At 42.4% G+C, this 22,859-nt stretch overlaps 2 protein-coding genes and 1 non-coding gene across 6 annotated transcripts in view; 1 reads left to right on the top strand and 2 right to left on the bottom strand.

Annotated features, from left to right (window-relative positions):
• Positions 1-22,859, bottom strand: part of LOC147135343 (bone morphogenetic protein 1-like) — a 54,090-nt gene that overhangs the window by 11,581 nt on the left and 19,650 nt on the right. Inside the window, exons 3-22 of one of the 3 annotated variants that reach the window (XM_086052739.1) lie at positions 22,330-22,467; positions 22,143-22,260; positions 21,857-22,035; positions 21,664-21,769; positions 20,796-20,920; positions 20,594-20,709; positions 19,766-19,868; positions 19,570-19,686; positions 19,349-19,494; positions 18,626-18,821; positions 18,413-18,538; positions 17,001-17,164; positions 16,750-16,930; positions 16,436-16,561; positions 15,446-15,573; positions 15,152-15,365; positions 14,778-15,028; positions 14,240-14,362; positions 8,122-8,136; positions 2,703-2,753 (exon numbers count right to left, since the gene is read on the bottom strand). In XM_086052739.1, coding sequence (XP_085908865.1) covers positions 2,703-2,753; positions 8,122-8,136; positions 14,240-14,362; positions 14,778-15,028; positions 15,152-15,365; positions 15,446-15,573; positions 16,436-16,561; positions 16,750-16,930; positions 17,001-17,164; positions 18,413-18,538; positions 18,626-18,821; positions 19,349-19,494; positions 19,570-19,686; positions 19,766-19,868; positions 20,594-20,709; positions 20,796-20,920; positions 21,664-21,769; positions 21,857-22,035; positions 22,143-22,260; positions 22,330-22,467 — 2,723 coding nt within the window. Of the gene's footprint in view, positions 1-2,702; positions 2,754-8,121; positions 8,137-13,649; positions 14,363-14,777; positions 15,029-15,151; positions 15,366-15,445; positions 15,574-16,435; positions 16,562-16,749; positions 16,931-17,000; positions 17,165-18,412; positions 18,539-18,625; positions 18,822-19,348; positions 19,687-19,765; positions 19,869-20,593; positions 20,710-20,795; positions 20,921-21,663; positions 21,770-21,856; positions 22,036-22,142; positions 22,261-22,329; positions 22,468-22,859 lie in introns of those variants that run through there. The other 2 variants (XM_086052737.1, XM_086052738.1) reach the window with 2 other exon arrangements.
• trim69 (tripartite motif containing 69) lies at positions 7,006-12,887 on the top strand. Of its 2 annotated transcripts, XM_086052743.1 has the most exons (7): positions 7,006-7,025; positions 7,191-8,244; positions 8,849-8,944; positions 10,191-10,424; positions 10,910-10,932; positions 11,002-11,117; positions 12,204-12,887. In XM_086052743.1, the coding sequence occupies exons 2-7, from the start codon at positions 7,612-7,614 to the stop codon at positions 12,746-12,748; spliced, it is 1,647 nt and encodes a 548-aa protein (XP_085908869.1). In that variant the 5' UTR covers positions 7,006-7,025; positions 7,191-7,611; the 3' UTR covers positions 12,749-12,887. The 2 variants fall into 2 exon arrangements, with proteins under 2 accessions (XP_085908869.1, XP_085908868.1); XM_086052742.1 differs by lacking the exon at positions 7,006-7,025 and having other exon boundaries at positions 7,030-8,244.
• trnag-ucc (transfer RNA glycine (anticodon UCC)) lies at positions 17,589-17,660 on the bottom strand. The gene has a single exon. It is a non-coding gene; the product is annotated as a tRNA-Gly (tRNA).

Below are 22,859 nucleotides of genomic sequence, written 5' to 3'. Positions count from 1 at the left end.
AATAGTAATGCACAGAGAGCAGGTCTCTGATCATACTGTTGACACATGCACCTTCTTGTAAAGTAGAGGTTGAACAACTTCAGATTTCAGTTGTTAATTCATCAGCACACCTGTTTACCTCCAGCCTTCAAATACAAGCTCCCTCTTCCCGCCATTGACGAGCTCCCGGCCGCCCCTGGGTGCAGTCGCCCGACCACCCTGACTCGCTCATCCAATCACATGCAGACGCCTTCACAGCCTCACAGACAGTTGGAACTTATATAACTCTAACACCAGTTTACGTAACAACTGCAGGGTTACTACTCGCTACAATACAATAATTGGGGGAAAAAATCAGGAGGCTTGCAACTGACTGTGTTACATGGATTCTTGGTAGTTTTATACGCTTGGAGTGACTGTGAGGCAGTGAAGGTGTCTGACTGTGATTTGTAATTGGATGAGGGAATCAGGGAACATTAACTGACGGGCAACATTAACTGTTCATTTTCAAAATGATGACGTCAACCACCGCCCGTTCTCATTTCATCGTCTAAAGCAGGGATGGGCAACTTAAATGCTGGAAAGGAACACAATTTTTCATCAGTACTAATTGGGGTCACACAGGACCACACACTTCTAACCAAATGTATGATAAAAATGCCACTTTAACTATGGACGAAATACGGGCATACGAGCAAAATACATGATCTTAATGTTATTATTGAGACATTTTTCAATATAAGATCCACCATCCTAACCCAACAACAAAGGTCTTGAAGCAAAAAAACAAATTTCACATTTCCAGTGAAAAATGTTCTCTTGCATAAAAATCTGCATTCAACAACAGCACTAAACTGCTGAACAAGAAACCAACATTAAGTGAAAGCAAGAACTGATTTTATACTTTTTCCTTTTTTTTTTTTTCACTCAGAACTGATGAGGTTCTATTTTTGTCCTGCATATCTTCCTGCCATCTAGTGGCAAATAGTGATAGTACAATTTAAACTTTTGTTTTTATTAGTTGGCACTGTTATGTTTTCTATTTATTTATTTTATTGCCCCCCCCCCGTTTTGACAGGACTTTTATTTCCATTTCCCCCATTTTTCCTGGAGAGCATATATTGAATTTTATTTTAAAAAAGGTGGTGGTGGGGGGCTCGGTACAGCATTTTCTCAGTCTTTTTCATTACAGGAGGGACTTTGGTGAATTTGCTAATTGACGGCTGACATGAGTATCCTGGTCAGGGATCACCAACATGATGCCCGCGTGCACCAGTAGTCTCCGTGCCTGTTCTAAAAATCACTCACCACTGATAGGACTTGATTTCCCATTGGAATGTTGCAGAAGATGCAAACATTTTCAGAGATTTACTATATTGAACTTAAGTGATGCATAGTGACACTTATCTGTTTCCTACCTTATTACTTTTTTGTGAGTTATAATTTTGACAAATCATTGCCTCGACTGATGAACTAACCACTAGCTACTGTAGTTTCTTAAAATGTTCTTTTGTAATAAACTGTACTACTGTTGTAGCGTTGCCAAGACAGTTGTCACTGCAACAATGTCCATAGATTATTTTCAAATTCACAATATTGTTGTTGTTGTTGTTGGGAGTTCGCAGTAAACTGCATTACAATAAAAGGAGTTTCAAATAGTTTAGTCACATTTAAATAACGTACTCATATTGCATAACCAAAGTGTGACTTAATGGGGTTTACTAGCTGATTCTGAAAAGTAGATTAGATTCAGTATTGTGTGAGGCAGGTGGAGACATCTCTTGAAAATGTGAGCAGAAAATGATGATGATATATCTTATATTTCAGTGTCCAGAGTGCTTCTAAAAATAACCCCTTTTTTTGTTATTTTCTTCATGTCACCTGACACTGGAGCACTTTCAAGGGTCTCTGCAGCCAGATGAATATTTCAGTGATAACAGATTCACTGCGGACCGTGTCTGAATTTTAAGAGAGCTGAGAATAATTTTAAATACAACTTTTTTTTTAAGTGTTCGGTTTTCTATTTTGGTCACCAAGACCAGTCCAGTATCTGACAGTGATTTTATTTGTCTTACTAAGATAAACTAAATTGGCAAATGCATTCACACATGGTTGCCTTCTTTCTTTGAAGAAGATGCTTATGAATGCGCCAATGAGTGCAACCTAAGTATTTTTGAATGCACATAAATTAAAAATACAGTACAGTGTGGGGCACTTGGCTGTCCCTTCTGGTTGAATAAGAAAAGAGGGTGGCAGAGCACACATGCGTAGCGTTGCTCAATTATTCACACTCCTTAAAATTGCATCAATAAAAGAACAGACCATTTATAGAAGCTATTGGAAGAATAGAAAAAGCATTCTAAATTTTGAAAACCCATGCATTCACCTGCATGGAAACGTTATGTGTTGCATGATACAGCAAAAAAATGTACCTCATTTTGTAATGTACCTCAATTTACAGAAGAAATTAAACACTTTTTTTTTCTTACAAAAAGCTATTCACAGAAATATTCTCATCCTGCTTGCAGCTTTTGTTTCCCGTGTTTAAAAATAATCATAAAATATGTGAGGCAAAAGTGATTTGAGTGATGAATTATTGAATAAAGAGCCGTCTCGAGCGCAGACTACTGTGGTACAACCACGGGAAATCACGTTCGGTAATCAACATCTGGATGAAGTCAAACATATTCATTTAAATGAATGGCAATGAACACTCACTTTACCTGCATGGTGCCTGCTTGCTTCTTAGCTGTTGTGATGCTCTCCAGATTTTCCTTTCTGAGCTGCAGCCGAATGCAAAAACAAAGAAAGAGAGGGAGGCGAGGAGTTGGTAGTAGGAGGAGGAGGAGCACATCTGCTCACTCACCTGACTTCAGCATAAGATAAAGATCTGCAGGAGGATTCGGAGGAGGAGGGATGTTTACGTGCTGACATACAGTATGTTATGAAATCCGATTAGATTAGGTCCTTCCTTCAGTCCTTCCCCTCCAAGGAAATAAGAAAAAAAACAACTGACTTTTAATAAACCTGCAAGCAGTGCTTTTTTTGTGTGCAGGTATGCTTGCAAAGAAAATATAAAAGTTTCTCCTGCTTGTGTAAGTCAAAGTTAACAATATAGTTGAAGAGGAAGTCAACCCAAACATTCTCTTTACAATATTATGTTTTATGCAACCCCACTAGTCTAAACACAACATTCTGATAAATATTGCGTTTGTGGAATAAGAGTTAATCGACACGTTTTTAGACATTTCTGGGGACGGCCATTTTGTCACTTCTGTCGACTGAAAATGACATCACAACTGCTCAGGGGTCAGGTAACGACCAATCACGGCTAGGCTTCAGAAAATAGGTCAGCCGTGATTGGTCGCTAACCTGAGCCCTGAGTACTTGTGATGTCATTTTCAGGCGACAGAAGTTACAAAATGGCCGACCCCTGAGATGGGCAAAAATGGGTGGATTTTTCTGTTTATCTCATATTCCACAAACGTAATATTAATCAGAATGCAGTGTTCCAACTAGTGGAAGCACATAGAACATACAGTATTACTGTCAAGAAAACTTTGGGGTTGACGTCACCTTTAACAAAAAAAGCAACATATTGTCAATGTTGGAAAACTCCCCCAAATGCATTTTTCCCCTGACAATTTCTATTGTTGCTCACCTGAGGTATTTTTGGAGATGACTGACCCTGATCACCAAGCACTGTTCCTAAAGTCAAAGTTCAGCCATAAAACAATGATTATTTAATTTACAACAAGGCAGGTGACAGCTTTCTAGATACGAAAATATTTTGCCGCATGTTGCTACTGTATATTGAGATTCAATGATAATGAGATGCAGTTTCTTTTAAACTGCCAAAAATCTCCAGCTCTTTTTACTTGTGGTCAAAAACAACCAAGAAACATAATTTTTTTCTGATTATTGTCTAAAAATGCAAGCAACTAAGTAGATTGAAGTCAGCAGGTAAGTTTGTGGTAGCGACAGCCCTTGTTATCAAGGAGAGCCCATGAAGTCAAAAGTACATTAATTCATTCTGTAATAATGTAAAAAATAAATTAGCAACACAACACAGACTCATATGTCATTTCAGATTTGTAAAAATGTTGTCAACATCTTAATATATGAAAATTCATATCTTAATATCTACAGCGAGGTCAAATCCCACATTGTCATATACTGTATGTCATAATCAAACTCTTGACTAGTACTTTCCAGATCAGCAATATGGTCGCCCTCCCTGATGCAAACACAGAGATATTTTTAGCCTCACAAGTTCCAGAGCGCCTCCAATTTCAGAGTTTCACAGTGGATGTGCATGTGCGCAGACGTGCGTGTGACAGCGCTGTTTTTATTTTCTCCTTCCCTGCATGAATGTTGCATTCCTCTCGGAATTTACTACCCCCACACACACACAGCTTGCAAACACATTTGCACTCTCAGTGGCCATGCTACGAATAGGCCAGTCGTTTTTTCATATAACCATGAAGTGGTATTTAAAACCAAGTCTTTATAGGCAAAACACAGACTTTACATATAACTAACATCCATTGAGGAAAAAAAAGCCCCCCTACTTTGGCATTACAAAGTAATATCCTTTATTTATGATAGCATGGGAATATGGGATTTTATTAAAAATTGACATGGTGTCATTTTCTTTGTTCTGAACACTGTAGGCAATATTCTTTCTTTTCAGGCATCCAGACAATGTTTACTTCAGATCTCTGCATTGCCACCGTCAATGTACTGTGTATCCAGATTTTTTTTTTTTAAATGCTTCTAATGCTAGTTCTTGCCAAGTATTCTTTGAGCTCAAAATGTTGTAAAAAAAAAAAAAAAAAGACGCTAGAAAATATCTAAAGTAAAACCACAACGATGACCTGTGAGGCGCATAGTAATACTAATGCAAAATCTTTAATTAACTCCAAAGCCATAATCTGTCCAATGATTTAATTAACACGAACAGCTCTGAAGTTATCATCCCACCCAGCCCTTTATCAGGCACCTCAAAAGGTTATGGGATAATTAACTGTGTGCAGCACTTCACTTACGGCAGATAAGTTTAATTTTAATCAGTCAATTGCACACTACTGTATAAAATTGCAAAGCCTACATCACATTGAATGGCACTTGATTATTAGTGGGGTGTTGGATGTGTGCCACATATGTATCTGGGTGGGAATACAATAAAAAAAAAAAAGTAGAGGTTTGCGTATGAACTCATGTAAATTCATGTTTAATATTGGAGCAAAATATGTCTGCCTCACAATTTTAAGGTTCAGGTGATCGAATCTCATCTTTGGCTTCCTCCCACATCCCAAAATGATACGGTACATGTTAGGTTCAGCGAAGAAAAGAAAATGTCCATTGTTGTGAATGTGAATGTGAATGGTTGTTTATCTCTAAGTGCCCTGCGATTGGCTGGTGAACAGTCCAGGGTGGAACGTGCCTGTCATCTACTGGGATATGCTCACCTTTATCCACGTGACAATGAAACAGAAAATGGATGGATGGGTGGACTGAAGTATTACAGTTATTAAATTTTAACTTCTAATCCATTCATGTTCTCTTTAAATAACTAAATTAAAATGTGCTTTTCGTCACCTAGATGTATATTAATGGTACATTTTTTGTATAGGTGCTTCCATTACTCTAACCACTGATTGCCTGAGTCCTGTTCAACTACTTTTGCCCACCAGATGCCACTAGTGTTCGCCCACTACTCCAGAGGGGGAAATTGGACATTTGACTCTTGTGTCCATTCATTTTCCATTTTCTATAACACTTGTCCTCATTAGGGTGGCACACAGAAAAAAAAAAAAAGAATAATTCAACACCCCATTTTTTTTTCGGTGTGGGTGAGCAGGAGCCTATCCCAGCCGACTTTGGATGAGAGGTCGGGCACAAACAAACAAACACAAGGTACACATACACCAAGGTAGGGAACTCTGGTTCCTCGAGTCCCATATTCTGCCTGTTTTGAATCTCTCCCTACTACAACACACCTGACTCAAATGATCAGGATCGTTTCAGACTCCTACCGAGCGTGCTGATCATTTGAATCAGGTGTGTTGTAGTAGGGAGACATCCAAAACGGGCAAGATATAGCTCTCGAGGAACCGGAGCTCCCTACCCCTGATATAGACAACCAACCATTCACGCTTTCATTCCCACCTCTGGACAATTTATTCTTAATTCAATCTTGCTCAGATTCTTCTTCCAGGTCGCCACCTGTTCGTGTCACCACTTGCCGCTGGGAAGAAGCAAGCATACTATGTTGTTTCCTTGGTAACTTGGAGTAGCAGAGAAAGTCGACAGGAATGTAGTCACTCTGTAACAATTGTGGGAGGGTTTTCTTTCCTTTTTTTTTTAATTTAAATACTAATCTGAATGAAATATAAAACAAATGAAATGAAATGATACAAAGAAGAACAAGCATAGCACTATTTGTTGGAACTGAAGGGTAATGCAAGCATCTTAAAAAGCCTGTGGGCTCTATTTAGACAGGCGCACATGCTTTCTGGCGCATCTTCATTTTTGTTCCGGGGCAGTTTACTGTGTTTGGGAATTCGGCAGACCGAGGGCATTTTCTTTTACATGCTCCCGGCGCAACTCACAATTTGATGACAGAAAGTACACTAGACCAGGGGTGCCCAGTCCTCGAGGTCCTCCGAACTGTACGTATCTCGGTGAGAATACAATAAAAATGGAAGCGTGTTAAAACAGTTTGTGACAACTAATGCACACAATTTGATGCTTTCTTAGAGTGAGTGTTGACAGGAATGGAAATGGTTTGATTTAACAAACTTTCTACGGCCTTTGCCAGGAAGCCTGTCCTCATTTGTCTCGAATGACTTGTAGTGGTCAAATACTGTAAATAAATAGGATGTTTTCTGGTGACACATTTACTGTCCAGTTGGTTCCCAGTAAACAATATTGTTACCGCCCTTCAGTACTCCCACGCACGAGGAGAGCATTGGAATTGAGCTACTTCTCACACACACTTGCTGACTGCCAGTTTTTCTCCACTGCTCTGTCATTACGTGTCGGTGAGTAATAACACAGTGCAGAAAGATGTTTGTTGCACAGATGTTTCGAGCCCTTCAAGAATGTAAATACGTGATATAAACGTGGGCAAAGAGGGAGAGGGGAATGTCCTCGCTGCTGTTTCAGTTCAGTGACAACCTGTTGGTACGTGTTGTTCTTTTATGCAGAAACCGATGGCAATCTCACACGACTGTTGAGTGTTTCCACTCGATTCATTTTGAACTGCGCTCAGAGGCGCGTGAAGTGGATTTACATTTTTCCGCTGCCGATTAAGAGGGTTGTGGTTTGGAGTTTTGTCGCAGCGGCTGCCCAGATGCGGTTAAAAAAAAAAAACGAACATGCGGCTCAAGCACTTTATCCCGCCTCTGTTTCCTGGCTGAGATGTGTTGTGACTGTCTGGAGAGAGGAGGTGGCTAGCGGGGAGGAGGAGATTTCCCTCACTATCAACGGATGTGAGAGGCTGTTGCTACCCCACACCCCCACTCCGTCCAGACACACACACACACACACACACACACACACACTTCTCCACAGTCAACAGGAAGGAGGCAAGCGAGAGAAGAGGTCCGGCAGCTGACAAACAGAGACATGAGCAAGAACCAGAAAGAAGTCAAGAAAATCCAATCTGCTTATCTGCAGAATGTGGAGAAGCTCAACCAAGGGGCCAAGCAAGAGAGGAAGAGCTGGAAGGTCAAGGAAGCAGACTTTGCCGCGCCGACGGCCGCGGAGAAGCGCCAGCCTCCTGCCATCGCTCCCGTAACCAAAAGCTCCGCGCACAGAATCAGCAGAGACCTGACCTGCTCCATCTGCTTGGATCTCTTCAAGCAGCCCGTGTCTCTGCCCTGCGATCACACCTTCTGCCAGGGCTGCATTGAGGGCTACTGGACTGGGCCAAGGGGCCACAGCCAGGGAGAATCGGGCTCCTGTCCCCAGTGCAGGAAGGTGTACCCCGGGCAGAGCTACCGGCCCAATCGCATCGTGGCCAACATCGTGGAAAGCTACTGTCAGGGGCTGGAGGAGAGCGGCGGCGGAACCAGGTTGGCCGACGCGGCCGTGCCGGAGAAGGCGCCCCCTCCTGCTCCGCGTTGCAGTCGACACCGGGAGGAGCTGAAGCTTTACTGCGAGGAGGACCAAGAGCTGGTGTGTCTGGTGTGCGGGATCTCGCAGGAGCACAGGAACCACACCATGATGTGTGTGCAAGAGGCCGAGCTCAAGTACAGGGTGAGCTGACAAGGACCGAAAAGTGGTACAAGCTGGCCAAGTGGCTAATTAGCATGTTTGCCTCACAGTTCTCAGGTTTGCTGTGTGAAGTTTGCATGTTCTCCACGTGCTTGCATAGATTTTCTCTGGGTGTTGCGGCATCTTCCCACACCTCAATAACATCCATGTTAAGTTCACTGAAGACCGAATGGTATGTTTGCCCTGCGATCAAGTCATGGGGACAAGCGCTATAGGAAATTGATGGATGGAGGTTACAAATGGACAGGTGGCACTATTTTTTTTATGTTGGGATTGGGGGGGGGGGTAGTTTGGGGTTAAAATGTTCATCACGTAATGCCTTAAGTGTTTTAACTCTTAAGAAAAGTACTATTCAACCTGCCATATAACTGACCTGACAAGCATTCACACTCACATTCCACACAGGAAGGCCGCAGATTCAAACCAAAAACCTCATAACCCTAACCGCTCGGTCATCTCATGTTGCCCATTTAGTGGAGGATATTGAGAATTGTTAGCAGCTCACCTCAGCATAGAAAGTGTCCACATTTTTGGTCCCTTTGGTCCTCGTGAGATATTAAATGGTTCTTCTTGCTTATCCAATTAGGCATCTCTGAACAGCTCCATGGATTCCCTCAAAGCCGAGCTCAACACCGCAATGCAGTGCGACAGAGAAGCTGAGGACGAAGTCAAAAATCTTAAGGTGAAAAGACTGTTCTTGTGACATTCCTGTAGATATAAACAGTGTGCCAGAAAAGTTCGAGGACTGGTGTCACAAACATATTTCAAAGCCAGACATGCAAGAGTTACCCTTCAAAGTAAACCGCCATGGAGGCTAATGCACTTTCCAGTCTTTTCTGCCACGCCCTCAACCTGGAAGGAAACTTTTTCAGGATCCTTCTCAGCATCGTCATCATTCGTCGTGTCATCGGAAATCACACGGAGCCAGGTCAGGTGAGTAGGAAGGTTGCTCCGGCACGGCCATGTACTTTTCGGGAAGGAACTGTCAGATGCTCAGGGAATTATAAGCAGGCGCGCTGCTGTCATGGTGAAGCAGCCACAAGTCTTCTTGCATACTGCTTGAAGCAAATGCCGTCGGATCCTTTTTGTAAACTTGCTGGTTGATCGTCTGGCCCACGTTGGAGGGGAAAACTCGCAGGGACCTTCTTTCGTAGAGAAGTACATGTGTGCTTGCCGTAAAAATTGCCGCATATTCATTTTTGTGCCGGGGCAATTTTGTGAATTTGACAGACCAGATTGCGCCTCGCTAGACGTCACGGATTACCGAGGCCTTTTTTTATTCCGTGCCCCCAGTGCACCTCACAATTTGGTGACAGAAAGAAGACTAGAATTTAGACCAGCTAAAAGCCGGTCTAAGTTGTGGTGCGGGTGGTGTAGCGCACTTCTGGTGGATTTCATCAAAGTGCAGGCAGACAGATTCTGAGGTCCGTGGACATGTGTAGTGGACGCCATCGTATTTTATTCAGGACAATAGCGTGAGAAAATCCCTCTGAATCATTGTAGAAATCAATTCATTGATCGAATTATTATCATTATCATGAAAATCATTTTTAAAGCACCATGCTGACCGCGGCACAACTATGGGTGGGTGGGGGCGATGGAGGTTGTCATACACAGACACACGATCAGGGATAGAAGACAGTCTCCAAGTGCCCACTTCGCAGTGGCCAACTTTACATCATCCGCAAGTGGAGATCTTGCAGTTCGATTTAAATGAACTTTGTGCACGCTTAACTCCTCCCTCTACATGCCATGTAGACCGAAGTCTGGTTTGAAATACACGATATCTTTTCTGACACCAGTCCTGGTACATTTCTGACACACCGAGTGGGGCCTGTCGGAAGGAGTCTTGCATATGTTGGTAATGGTTACATGACTAAGATGATTCAGCAACATGGATCAATGAGCGTGATTTCCCACCTGCCCAGGAGCACACGGCTGACCTGAAGCAACGAATCGAGGCTCAGTTCAGCGACCTGCACCAGTTCCTCTACCAGGAGGAGAAGATGCTGCAGGTGAAGCTGAAGACGGAAGAGCGCCGCGAGCTGATCCGCCTGGACGAGCACAAGGCCCTGCTGTGCGTTGAGATCTCCCGTCTGCAGAGAGCACTTCAAGAGATAGAAGACAAGTTGAGGGAGCAGGATCCATTCATTCTACTGCGGGTAAACGGAATTCCCCGGACGGGTAGTTTGCATTGAGTCAGCTCTGGAGGTGATTATGGAGGGAAAATGCTGAGGTCTCCATTTTGAAGTAGAGTAGACATAAGAACATTAAACTGAACTAAGCTGGGTGGGACTGTTTTGCCTTTCCTGTCAAGTCTGCGCACGATCTGAAGGGAGCCAAACGCTCCGGCATGCACACATTTCAAGGGTCAAGTAGTTCCCGCTTCCCGATAACAAAAGAGTCTCTGCTGGACAGGATGTAGGCCAGTGAGCTCACTCGATCAGGAGGATAAGGAGTTTAGTTGGGCCACTTGCCCAGTCTCTTGCCGCGGCGGCGGGACTTTCCCCCCCGGCCGCGGGGAGCTCCCACTGGGTGGGATAAAGTGCGTGAGCGCAGACGTTGATGTAATGGGGGGAAAAAAGCCTTCTCTCATGTCAGATGCAACAAAACTAAACATCACTCTCTCCCCCCTCTCTCATTTCAGAGCATCAAAATTTTGCTGCAGAGGTGAGTGGGAGAAAACGCATTCTAGTCCTGTCGGGGATTTGTTTTCATTGCGTTTTCATTTGTTGGCAGACCCTCGCTGAAATTCGAGAAGCCAGTTTTTACACCTCCTAGTCTGTGTGAAGGCCGATTTGCGGGGCCCCTGCAGTATAGAGTGTGGAAATCCATGAAAGGCAGTATTTACCCAGGTACGACAATTAACCCCCTTTACAAGCCTCAGTAAGCACTTGACGCCATAGAAATCGGCACTAGCAGTGGGAAACCTGCATTCGGGGCGCCCATCCATCCATTGTCTACAGCGCTTGACCTCATCGGGCTGAGCCCATCTGATCTGACTGTTGCCAGTCAATCGCAGGACACATTTACACAAACAACCATTCGCATTCTCATTTTTGGACAATTTAGATTTTCCATGAACTGAGCACGCACGTAGGAGGAAGCCGGAGTACCCAGAGGAAAAGAATAACACAACTTCATCAAACTTGAAGAAAGCAATGGCAATTTTGGCCCAAAATTTGGAAATCTCCAGGTCAACCGCAACCCTAACGAGGACAAGTGTAATAGAAAATGGATGGATGGACGATTGAATATTCTAATTTGGATGGGAACATTTCTGTGAACGTTCTGAACTCCCGTTTCCATTCCAGCATTGTATTGAGCGGAATAAGTCATAGCAGCTTTACACTGCACTTCCAATAGCTGATGTTACTGTATGTTCTTCTTTAGACCACAAACTAGTTGAGATGATCCATTAAAGGTTATTATGGCCACCTATATTAGGTAGTAGAGATGCAATTACTAACATATTAATCGGCAACTAATAGATTATCAAATTAATTAATTTTTAATCACTGATTGTTTAGATACCTTTTTTAATTGAAAATTGTCCAAATGTTCATAAATTCAGCTTCTTAAAAGTAAAGTGTCTCCAATTTCTGTAGCCCTCCATAAAAGCAGACTGATTATCTGTGTTGAATCAAAATAAAACATATGCATTTAATTTAGAAAAGTTTTTTGCCTATTTTCTGACATGTTTATGGACCAAACCAGTAACTGAATCATAATTGATATCTGTGCATTTTCTGCACTGTCAATTTGAAACAATGTGCTATTTTTGAATAAAGGTATGGAAATACATGTTTTTTTCAATACGATTCATCGATTGACTAAATAATCAACAGATTAACTGATTATTAAAAATAATAGTCACGGCCTTAGCGTGTAGCCTACAGCTAGCACCATTAAATCCTTTGCCATGTGAAATCTACTTTCAGTCCCTTCGGCCATCACATTTAACTCCAGCACGGCCAACCCATGGCTCAGTCTCAGCTCGTCACTGACCTGCGTTCGCTACCAGACTTTTAACCACGCCGTGGAGGACAACCCGCACAGGTTCAACGCCGCCCTGTCGTTGCTCGGGAGCCAGAGTGTCACCCACGGGCGACACTACTGGGAGATCGAAGTCTACAGCAGCACCGTGTGGACCGTGGGCGTGGCCCGGGAGTCAGTCCCCAGAAAAGGTGTCATCAAAGCTCTTCCAGCTAACGGCTTTTGGACTCTCTCACTCTCCTACGGCATACAGTATATGGCGGGCACGTCCCCGCCGACAGTTCTGTCCCTGGAGGAGCCGCTGGCCAGGATCGGGGTGTACCTGGACTACAAGAGAGGCCTGGTGTCTTTTTACAACGCAGAAACAATGACACATCTGTACACCTTCAGGGAGATCTTTAGTGAGACACTCTTTCCTTACTTCAATTTGGGCTTTCTGGACAAAGTGCATGAGAATGAGCCTCTTAAGGTTTTCTTGCCAAAGATTTAAACTTACTGTGAAGTTTTTGTTTCTTTTGTACCGAATCAAACACTACGGTAGATTTAGACCAATTTTGTAAGCCTGTAGACTGGATCTATGGACATGAATGTATTTGTAATACATCTAATAAATATTTGAATCTACAAAACGTGAGCGGTTTTATTGGATTATGGGGTTTATTATTTTATTATTGCAACTGCGTCGTGTGTTTCGGTACTCAGAAAAATGTAAAAAATCTATATGTTCACAGAAAGACAGTTACAGTATACCGTTTGACATTTTGGAAAATGTCAGATTTATTATTATTTTAACAACACAGAACTACCACATTTCCATCAGACGCGACATCACACACTGTTCAGATTGCGAGCTTTAACAAAATCACAACCTGCAATGTAGTAAAGAAGGTGTTATTGGTCTTTAAACCACGTGCATCTCAATAAACGGTGGAAAATTTTATTTATTTCCGTAGTTCAAGTCAAAAACTTAAACTCATTTATTCAATAGACTCACTACAAACAATATAACATTTAACGGTATGTTGATTGTTAAATTTAGATTTGATTGCAGCTCAGGAAAACCCAATATTCAGTCTCAAGAAATTAGAATATTACATTAAAATAGTAATAATGGAGAAAATAGGAATTGACCTTCTCAGTAATATAAGTATTGTCCTTTTATAGTTCAGAAATTCATATATTGTAATACATTAGTTTCGCTCTAATGAAGTAAAAACAAACTTTTCTACCAATTTATTGAGATGCACCTGAATATTATGATTGGTATCCCCATACAGGTAAAGAACGTGTGTGTTATTTGTACAGTGAAGAAATTAGAATTTTAGTGCATCAAGTAAAGCAAATGCGGGACTAACGTTGCATCCACGCCCCCCCCCCCCCCCCCCCCGGCTCCGCACAAACTCTATGTGCAAAAACACTCAGTACAACTGAACTGCATAAAACAAAAGTGATCATGTGACCTCAGACACAATATGACACAGTAGAGAATTAAAAACAGAATGTTACACTCACTGGCGCTACCTTAAGCACTTCTGCTACATCCAAAACGATCCAATGCAATTCATCACAACTCAAGGATATTTATTGAACAATGTTTACTGTAAACATGTCCCATACAGGCAGTTGATTCTCACATTGGTTACCATGATCATATTAGCTTGTGTAAAAGTACCTCATGTTTTTCCACTACATCTGCATTTTAAATCCTCACCAGGCTACACCAGGTCATTAGAGGCCGTATGAGGCAAAAGCCCCAAATCCTGATTGAAAACTAGTTCTTAGTGTTTATCCAAAGTTGTAACACAGTGAGTAAATATGTAATTTGTCTGCTTGGCTTCACTCTAACAGATGCGAAGTGGTACATTTGTGGGTTTGTGGTATGATTCCACACGTCTGCTCCTCGCTGGAATGGGTGTGGCAGGCAAAATGTTTGGCTTTAAGTCTGGAGTTAGGTTCGAGTTTTGGAGAGTCACTTGCTCACATGTAGAGTGTCCTGGAATTTTGTGCTTGTGTAGTGCAGGTGAAAACCTTTTTTACCGATGCTGTCATCCGAGTAAAATTTTAACACCAGGGCATCTCCAGCCGAGTAGATCTCCTCTGGGACCTGAGGAGGAAGGAAAGTACATATACTGTGTAGGCTTACAGTATATACAGAACTGTAACGCAGGGCTGTCTAAGTTTGATCCTCGAGACCCTTGACGTCTCCCTCTTTCGACACACCTGATTCAAATCTTCAGCTCATCAGCAAGTTTTGCAAATGCCTCATAACAATCCTGATCATTTGAATCAGGTGTGCTGGAGGAGGTAGACATCGAAAAGAGGGCTGGACAGGGGCTCTCGAGGAGCGGACCTGGGCACCGCTGCTGTAAAGCTTCATTGTTAATTTTGCATCATGAATTTCTTTGAATTTCAATTCAACTTCTTGCAATTCGAATTTCAATTGCAATTCTGCTTCCTGTTTGCCACCTCAAGTCAAATTGTTTACAATGTTCAGGTTGGTATTTTTAGCGTTCGTTTACCCCAGATCCGCAGAATCGCCCCAGCCTCGGCGACTTGATGTCAGCTCCGTCGTAGAGCTCGACATAATCGTACCCGCAGTCAGGCTCCTCCTCGATTTCGAACACTTGAAAGAGAATCTCAACTCCGTAACCCTTCTCAGCAGAGATGACCCACAAACAATCGGATCCTCCAGGGTAGTTGTTGTCTCCAAACTGTGCATGAGAGTACAAATCTTTCATCTTGACCTCAGCGCTAAGGCTTCCTCCGCATTCTGAAGCGACCACAAAATTAGAGGGTGAAAAAGAGGAGCCTTGTAAAAAAGAAAAGAAAAAAAAAAGGCAACATATACTTCTTTTTTAAAGCAATCAGAAGACATTTGATGGTATTCTATCACCTGCTGTATAAGAGACCTGAAAGCCTCTCTTCTGCACCGAGTTGTCCGAGAAGAAACGTAAGAACATTGAGTTGTCACTGGAGATGACGGGAGAAGGCTTCTTGGTACCACAGACGCGACCCAGTCTCGGGGCACGGGCATCGGTCCCATCAAAGATTTCCAAATGGTCGTAAGCACACTCCAGATGAGCTTCCATGTCAATGTCATTAAAGGCCTGAGTTTTTTTGTGGGGAGAGTGAAAAAGCACATTGTGTTAAGAAAACACCTTTACTTTGTACAACAGTTTTTCCTTACAAGTTTGATCCGATGGCCCGGAGTGGTGGACAGAGTCCAAGTGCAAGCCTTCTTGCTGGGGTACTTATCAGGCCAGTTGGGGCTGCTGACTGTGCCTGACGCGCCGTTTACCACTAGATCGCAGCCCGCTGGAAAAAGCCAGACAACATTTCACAACAACACAACGTAAACTGCGTCATTTGGCGGACGCATTATTTCCTCTTCTCCTATACTTAGCGGCATTTGCGTTTGCCAGATGTCAAAGGAAGTGTTTTTTTACTTCACACCCTCAAAATCACTGTTGATTTATGTTAAGGTCATTCCAGTTTATTTCAAAGGGGACATATTTATGGAGAACTGGCTTGTAATGTAAAGATATTGTTGGGTCTCTGGCGTGCCTGGCCACACATCAAGTGCCAAATAAAACCAAAAATGGGCTCGAGTCGCCAGATTACACTATCTGAAACACTATAGTGCAGAGCCACCCAGAGGACGCTCCCGTCAAAATCAAAGGCTAAGCAGAGATGCAACTTTGTTGGGATGCACAGATTAGCCTTAGCTTCTGGTTGCTAGCTGAAGATGTCAAAGCTGTGGCGGTGGGTGTTTGGTGACGTGTCATACACCATATACACACAATGTAGTGTATGTAGTGCCTCCACGAGCTTAAATGCTTTTATTTTCTTGAAGGGCACTGAAATTGATATTGGAAATGTGTGTTTGATTTTATTTTTATTCATCCTTTTATTCATTTAATTGTACAGTCTGTATAAAATGTGGATATCATAAATAAATGGAGGAAAGGTCACAGAAAATTGCCATTAATTTAGTGTAATTTTAAGGAAAAATATTATATCAGGATATATATCGTTTTAGGGGTGTAATATATCCTATATCGGGATATCAACTTTTGTCCATATTGGACAGCTCTAGTGGCTATTGTCATGACTTTGCGATGACATAATGCGGGAGTAAACCAGCTATCTATTTTTCAGGTGGGACACACGCATGCACCTTCCTTGCAATCATGCTTGTTGTCGTGCAGCATGTAGCCGCTGCGGCACTGACATCTGTAGCTTCCCATAGTGTTCACACAGTCATGCTGGCAACCGCCATTTTCTTGCGAGCACTCGTCCATATCTGCAAGCACGCGCACAAAGTCCAAACATACAGTAAGACCACTTGCAAAATAAACAGAGGGTGAAGATTACAGTACAGTATATGTGCTGTAAAATTTTAAAAAGGCAATAAAATTGGCCGTTTAAAAACAATCTAAAAATACTTTGTACATGTTTGAAAAGTTCATCCACCAAACTTTGCCACTGTACCAGAGAAAAAGTGAGCTTTGAATCCTCTCTTGGCGACAGTATTGTCAGATTTGAACTCAATCCTCATGTTGTTGTGCAGCGAGGCGATGGCCTCCGGTTTCTCCGCTCCGCAGAACTTCCCATGAAGCTTTGAGTCTGCGCTGGCGCCACTGCGTACCTCCACGTAATCGTATTTGCACACCTGATGGCAGAAACTGATTTTTACACATACAGGGATGCATTATCACTCTAGTAACCTGTTTTCTACTTACATCGTTGCCTTCTGTCTCAAACACGTCAAACACTAGAGTGATGCGGTATCGGGTGGGTGCCACCAGCTGCCACACGCAGTTTTTGTTGGGTGGGTATTCCTTGGGCCACCCGGGGGTGGTGAGGGAGCCGTTCATTTTAGTGATGAAGCCTCCACAGGATGCTGCTGATGGAAGGAAATGTTACTTTTAGATTTATGAAAGGCTGACACTGTGACACACTTTGATGCAGTACTACGGAATATTGAAGTTGTGGAGTTTATTATGATACAGACGATTGTGCATTATAGGATAGTAATAAGGTTTAAACCAAATACATTACCAGTACTGTGATCAAAATCATGCACAAAATGGCTGAGAAAGGACCACGACTAAATTTTAACAAGGAAATAGTTCCCTCTTGTGGTGAATATAGGACAGTTTCTATTTTTTTTTTTTTTTTTGTGCTCCAAAAAAACAACTCTTCCTAAATTTTAGGTGTAAGTGGCCATGTTCTGACTATTCTTGTTTGTAAATTGTTTGCATTGCTGTTCTTTTAATATTTTAAGATAAACCACTATCAAACCCAAGGAGGGAAATTTAAAATGACGTTGCGTTGGCCGGGAATCGAACCCGGGTCAACTGCTTGGAAGGCAGCTATGCTAACCACTATACCACCAACGCTTGCTTGACATCAAGTTGTACCTATGTTGCAACGGTTCGCCTCAAAACTACGAGCAAACGACGGGTCACAAAGCGTGCTGCATGCATGTTTTTGGTACTCCAACTACTACTACTACATCTTTATATTGTGCCATTTTGTTATGTTTAATACGATAAACAACTTTACAAAAAAAAAAAGGATATCAAACCAAACCACTTTGGTCCTTTAATACCTTTGAATTCTCATTAAACTGAATTTAGAATGCTCAAAAAAATGCACATTTGAACAATATAGGCACGTAAGTGACATTTATTTGCACTCCGGTCGGGATTCGAACCCTACTCTCCAGGAGACGAGCTTCCTCTCGCGAGATACTTGTTTATCGCGATGCTTCGGGCGTGCCCACTGTCCGCGGCTGACCACTGCTTGGAACGCAGCTATGCTAACGGCTATACCACTAACGCTTGTATGAGGTCATGTTCTACTCAAGTTGCAACCCTTCGCCCCAGAACTGCACGAGCAAATTGACTACGTAGGTCAGAAAGAATTGCTGCATGCATGTTTTTGGTACTAACTACTACTTCTTTATATTGTGCTATTTTGTGATATATTGTATACTGACCTAAGAAAAACTTCAGACCATTTTAGGAATGTAAGACTCAGTGCCATCTAAATAATGCCACAAACTTGCAGGGTCTATTTGTGCTAGCTTTTGATTATTTGTATGTTGGGTGTCATCCTGAGATTATTAGGAATTAAATCGAGCGCTCACTCTCACAGCTTGACCTGTCTGTGGCCAGTTCATATCCAGGATCACAGGCACATCTGTAGCTGCCCAGAGTGTTCAGACAGTGCTGTTCACAGCCGCCATTATCGGGCTGGGAACACTCATCCATCTCTGAAAAGTCAACAACAGGTAATAGGTTGGAGTTTGTTTTTCAAGGGGAAAAAAAAAGCAGCAATGAGTGGCATGTGCAACACAGACCCTTAAAGAAACTGGCAGAGAACCCGGCCTTGTTGACTGAGACATCAGATGTAAACTTGAGCCAGAGTTGGTTGGTGCTGCTTTTGATGTCGTCTGGTTTGTCGTAGCCGCAGAAGCGTCCGAGCAGCGGGCTGTGTGCCGAGCCTCCGTCCCTCACTTCCACATAGTCGTAGGCACAGCTGTCGTGAGTCTCGAGCTGCAGCCAACAGTAACATTTTAAAAGGAGACATTGCATAACCTGAGCTACACTACAATGCATGCACAAAAGGTGAAGAAAAGAAGATTTTGTCCTGCTATCGCTATCTCCAGAATTGAACTTGATAGAGATTTGACCTGCTGAAGAGGAGACTGGGAACGAACCCCTAAAAGAGGCTGTGGGGAAAGCCAGTAAAAGCTTCACGAAAGAAGAATGTAAAATCTTGGTGATGTCAATAGGTCACCAGCTCCATGCTGTTATTTCAAGCAAAGGATTAAACTAGTTTTTAATTCAAGTCTATCCAATACATTTGGTCACATAAAAATGTGGTGTCCTGTTACCAAAAAAAAAAGTTTTTTTAGGGCTATTTTTTATTTTAAGTCATACATAAAGACATGGAAATAACATCTGACATTGTGATTTCTCATTGTGTATTCTTATTTTCATGTCAAACCTAAAAACTTTGAATCTCCAGCAAGAATAAATAAAATAGCCTCACTTGAGAAAAGTGCATCTTTGGATTTTACCTCAAACGACTGGAAGGAGAAACCCACTTCATAACCCTCTTCCACTGTGACTTTCCACACACACATTTTGTTGGCGTGGTAGTCATCGGGATAATTGGGGGACTGAATTTGCCCACTGTCCTGCTCCACCTCCCCGCCACAGACGGCTGCAAAGAAGTGTGGCACATGATATTTCAACCTCATAGAAGATGAACAGTGTGGCCGCACCATGGGCGTTGTACCTTCGTAGATGGCCGAGAAGCCTTTTCCCACCCAGCTACTGCTGCTCCTAAATTCTATCCAAAGTTGACTGTCATTTGAGATGATGACATCTGGGACTGCGTCTCCACAGAAACGACCTGACAGAGCATATGACTTTACCCTCTGAAAGTGAGTCAGGAATCATAAGTTTATTCAAAGGCTTCTTCAGTTAGAAACCTTTCAGTGGCGCTTTTTTCCAGAAGCCATCTCGAACCTCGACGTAGTCATACCAGCACAAGGGACTGTTGAAGACATCCATGGAAGTGAAATTCAGAACAATCTAAAAGAGAAGAGAAGAGAACAGGGTAGGCGGCTACAATACCGTACTGTACACTTTTTGACTGTGTAATGGCGCCCTCTTATGGAAGTAAAAACACTTGCACTTTCATGATTGATTCACTTGAACACATCATAGTCGTAAGTAAGTCGCAACATGCAAAATTGTAGCACCCATTCACTCACAGCCAAACCAATATTCAATTTCTTTATTTATTTAGCAAAGCATATGGTGATAGTATGACACTGAATCATTCATCCCTTCATATTATTTTAAGACTGTGCGCATTAGAATCGCCAGTTAGCAAGAACCAACACTCTATAAAAGTTGAGTAAAAAATAATCCAATTTGGAAATTGGATAAACAATAAAAAAAATCTAATTCTGACATCCAAACTCTTGTAAAGATTCATATTACCGACACTTTATCAGATGTGTTTCACCTCAAACCATCCTTTATTTAAAGCGGATGAGTGGGACCTATCCCAGCTGACTTTGAGCAAGAGGCAAGGTACACCCTGGACAGCTCACCAGACAATTGCAAGACAAACTATCATTTACACTCATATTCACAACTTTGGAGAATTTAAAGTCTTTAATTAACATATGACGCATGTTTTTTTTAAATGTGGGAGCAAGCCAGATTCTCAGAAAAAAACATGTATCAAATGCTGTGAACTTATAATAAATATTATCAATCAAATTAAATATTATTATTACTCTTATCACCTTTTCTCCCGGTGTGACAGAGATCCTCCACACACAATGGACATATGCAGAGTAGCCGTTGGGGAAATCAGGGGAGGAGAAGTTTCCAGCACTATCTTGCAAAGTCTCCCCGCATCCTGTCAAAAGCACGTAACATTTCATCGTATGAATGTTGAAAATTTGATTCTTTTAAAAAGCAGAATTTTTTTTTTTTTTATCTCACTTGCACATTTGTAGAGTTTTCGTGCTTGTGCAATGTCCCCTTTGCTAAGCTTGAGCCTCTGTCCAATAGAGGGTCGCACTCCATTAACATCATAACGGGGCAGGATTGTGTCCAAGAAGACACTCCTGTGTCCAAAATAAAAAAAAAAACAAATGAGTAATTACAGGGTTCACACCAAAAGACTGATTAGTGCCTTTCTATGCAGAAGCCCTTGTTGAGTTATTGATAATCTTTTGATAATCTCTCAGTGGGTTCAGGGCTCACTCGTGTGGTTCCCATGGTGATACGCCAATGAATGGCAGGCATGTGCAAACACAGGGCTCTGAATGGAGGCTTTTGGCCTTTGCCAGCCAGTTCAGTGAAGCGCGCCCCTGAATGCCAGGGGTAAAAACGGCTACTCCAGCTCAAATTATTCAACAAAGCCTGCAGTGCAGGGCTTTTATTTAGCCTGGCTTGCCTACATGACTCATGACAAAAAAACAACAGTGGGAAAAACACGTACTGGACAAACATGAAAAGGAGTGAAAATTGGCTATTAAGATAAATACTGTTCACAGACAATGTGAAGCTAGCAATGATCTACCTAAAGAGGTAAACTGGTGAAGATTATACTTCCATTCGAACTACTCGGTAATGGTTATTGAGTTGACCATATTTAGGAGCTCTGTTGATATTCAAACTGCATAATGTTACAATGGCTTACAATAATAGCAAATATACTTTTCATCAACATTTACTCCGCCAGTGTCTTTTAATGTTGGCCAAGAAGGTGGCACATGGGCAGCTAAATATTTACGAGGTGATACTTGGTGTGAAAAGTTCGACAACCACTACATTGAGGCAATACTCAGCAGAATTTCGTGCAAACCTTGAGAACGTATTCTTGGCGTAATGCATGACACTGCCAAAGTCGTACACCTCACCAAGTGAGTCAACCTCGTCCGGTTCCATTTTCAGGAAGTTGTACTCCTGTCCTGTTGATGTGCAGACAGTCAGTGGACATAGTGGGAACGTCAAGACGGTCAGGTTGATTTTATTGCACTCAAACCTTCATGACGTACCTTGCTGAATGTTGTCCCTGTTGATGCTCACGTGCTCGTCCCGGTCTGGTCTCGTGTGTTCATGCCAGAAACCAATCACATGGCCAAGTTCATGCACCACGATGCCAAATTTATCACAGTTTTTCCCTATAGAGATGGCCTGAGGACCACCGCCTCGCCTTCCCACGTAAGAACAACACCTACAGGGGGAGAAACTGTTCAGGGCCCAAGACTCCATGTTGCATCTTTAAACAGCAAAACCTTGCCCCGCTTTTCACTTAGATTAGTAAGAGGTCAATCATTTCACCCGCAAGGTCTGTATGTGAAAACAATGTAGCTCTCTTCAATCGTCCTCTCCATGAACGTTACACAAGTGTGCTTCTCCCAGTGACGCATGGCCTGACGGAAAATGGCCCGCTGACTACCTGCAAAGAAACTCTGAATCAGAGTTTGATTGCTTCATGATGCGGCGGTCGTCTTCAGCCGGAACCTACCACTGAAATTACCGCTGATCACATACGGTATGATGCCGTCGGGCCAAATCCGCTCAGATCTGGAGGTGGCTGCCCTCCTCCTCCTCCTGCTGTTATGCTGAAGGAAGCTCTGCCCAACTGCTGCTCTCTTACTTCGGACTATCACAATGGAAGTGGGGATTTTAATTAAAAACAATGTGAAGTGGATTAGCAATTGAATTTGTACACAACCGGAAATAAAATCGTAGCATAACATGGACGCGCTGATACCACTTTGTTCGGATCGAGTATGAGTATTTACATTTAAGTACTCACCGATACTGAGTGCTGATACGTGATAATGACATTACAGCAAGTATTTGATTAAAATGTGTTTTATTTTAATCAAAAATTGCTCAAACTACAAAACACTTTTTATGTAAATGCCATAAATTTCACCCAAATATAAAACTTTTTAGAGTAACTTTTAACATTTTAGCATTCAACTATGTGTTTTTGTAGCAGAGTTGCCACACATTTCACGTAAAGGGGAAGTCAACCCAAACATATTT

This window comes from Filicampus tigris, chromosome 15 (genome assembly GCF_054856515.1).
Source record: "Filicampus tigris isolate MCC_2025a chromosome 15, RoL_Ftig_1.0, whole genome shotgun sequence".
Taxonomy (NCBI): Eukaryota; Metazoa; Chordata; class Actinopteri; order Syngnathiformes; family Syngnathidae; genus Filicampus; species Filicampus tigris.
This window is presented reverse-complemented; position numbering and strand designations above follow the sequence as displayed.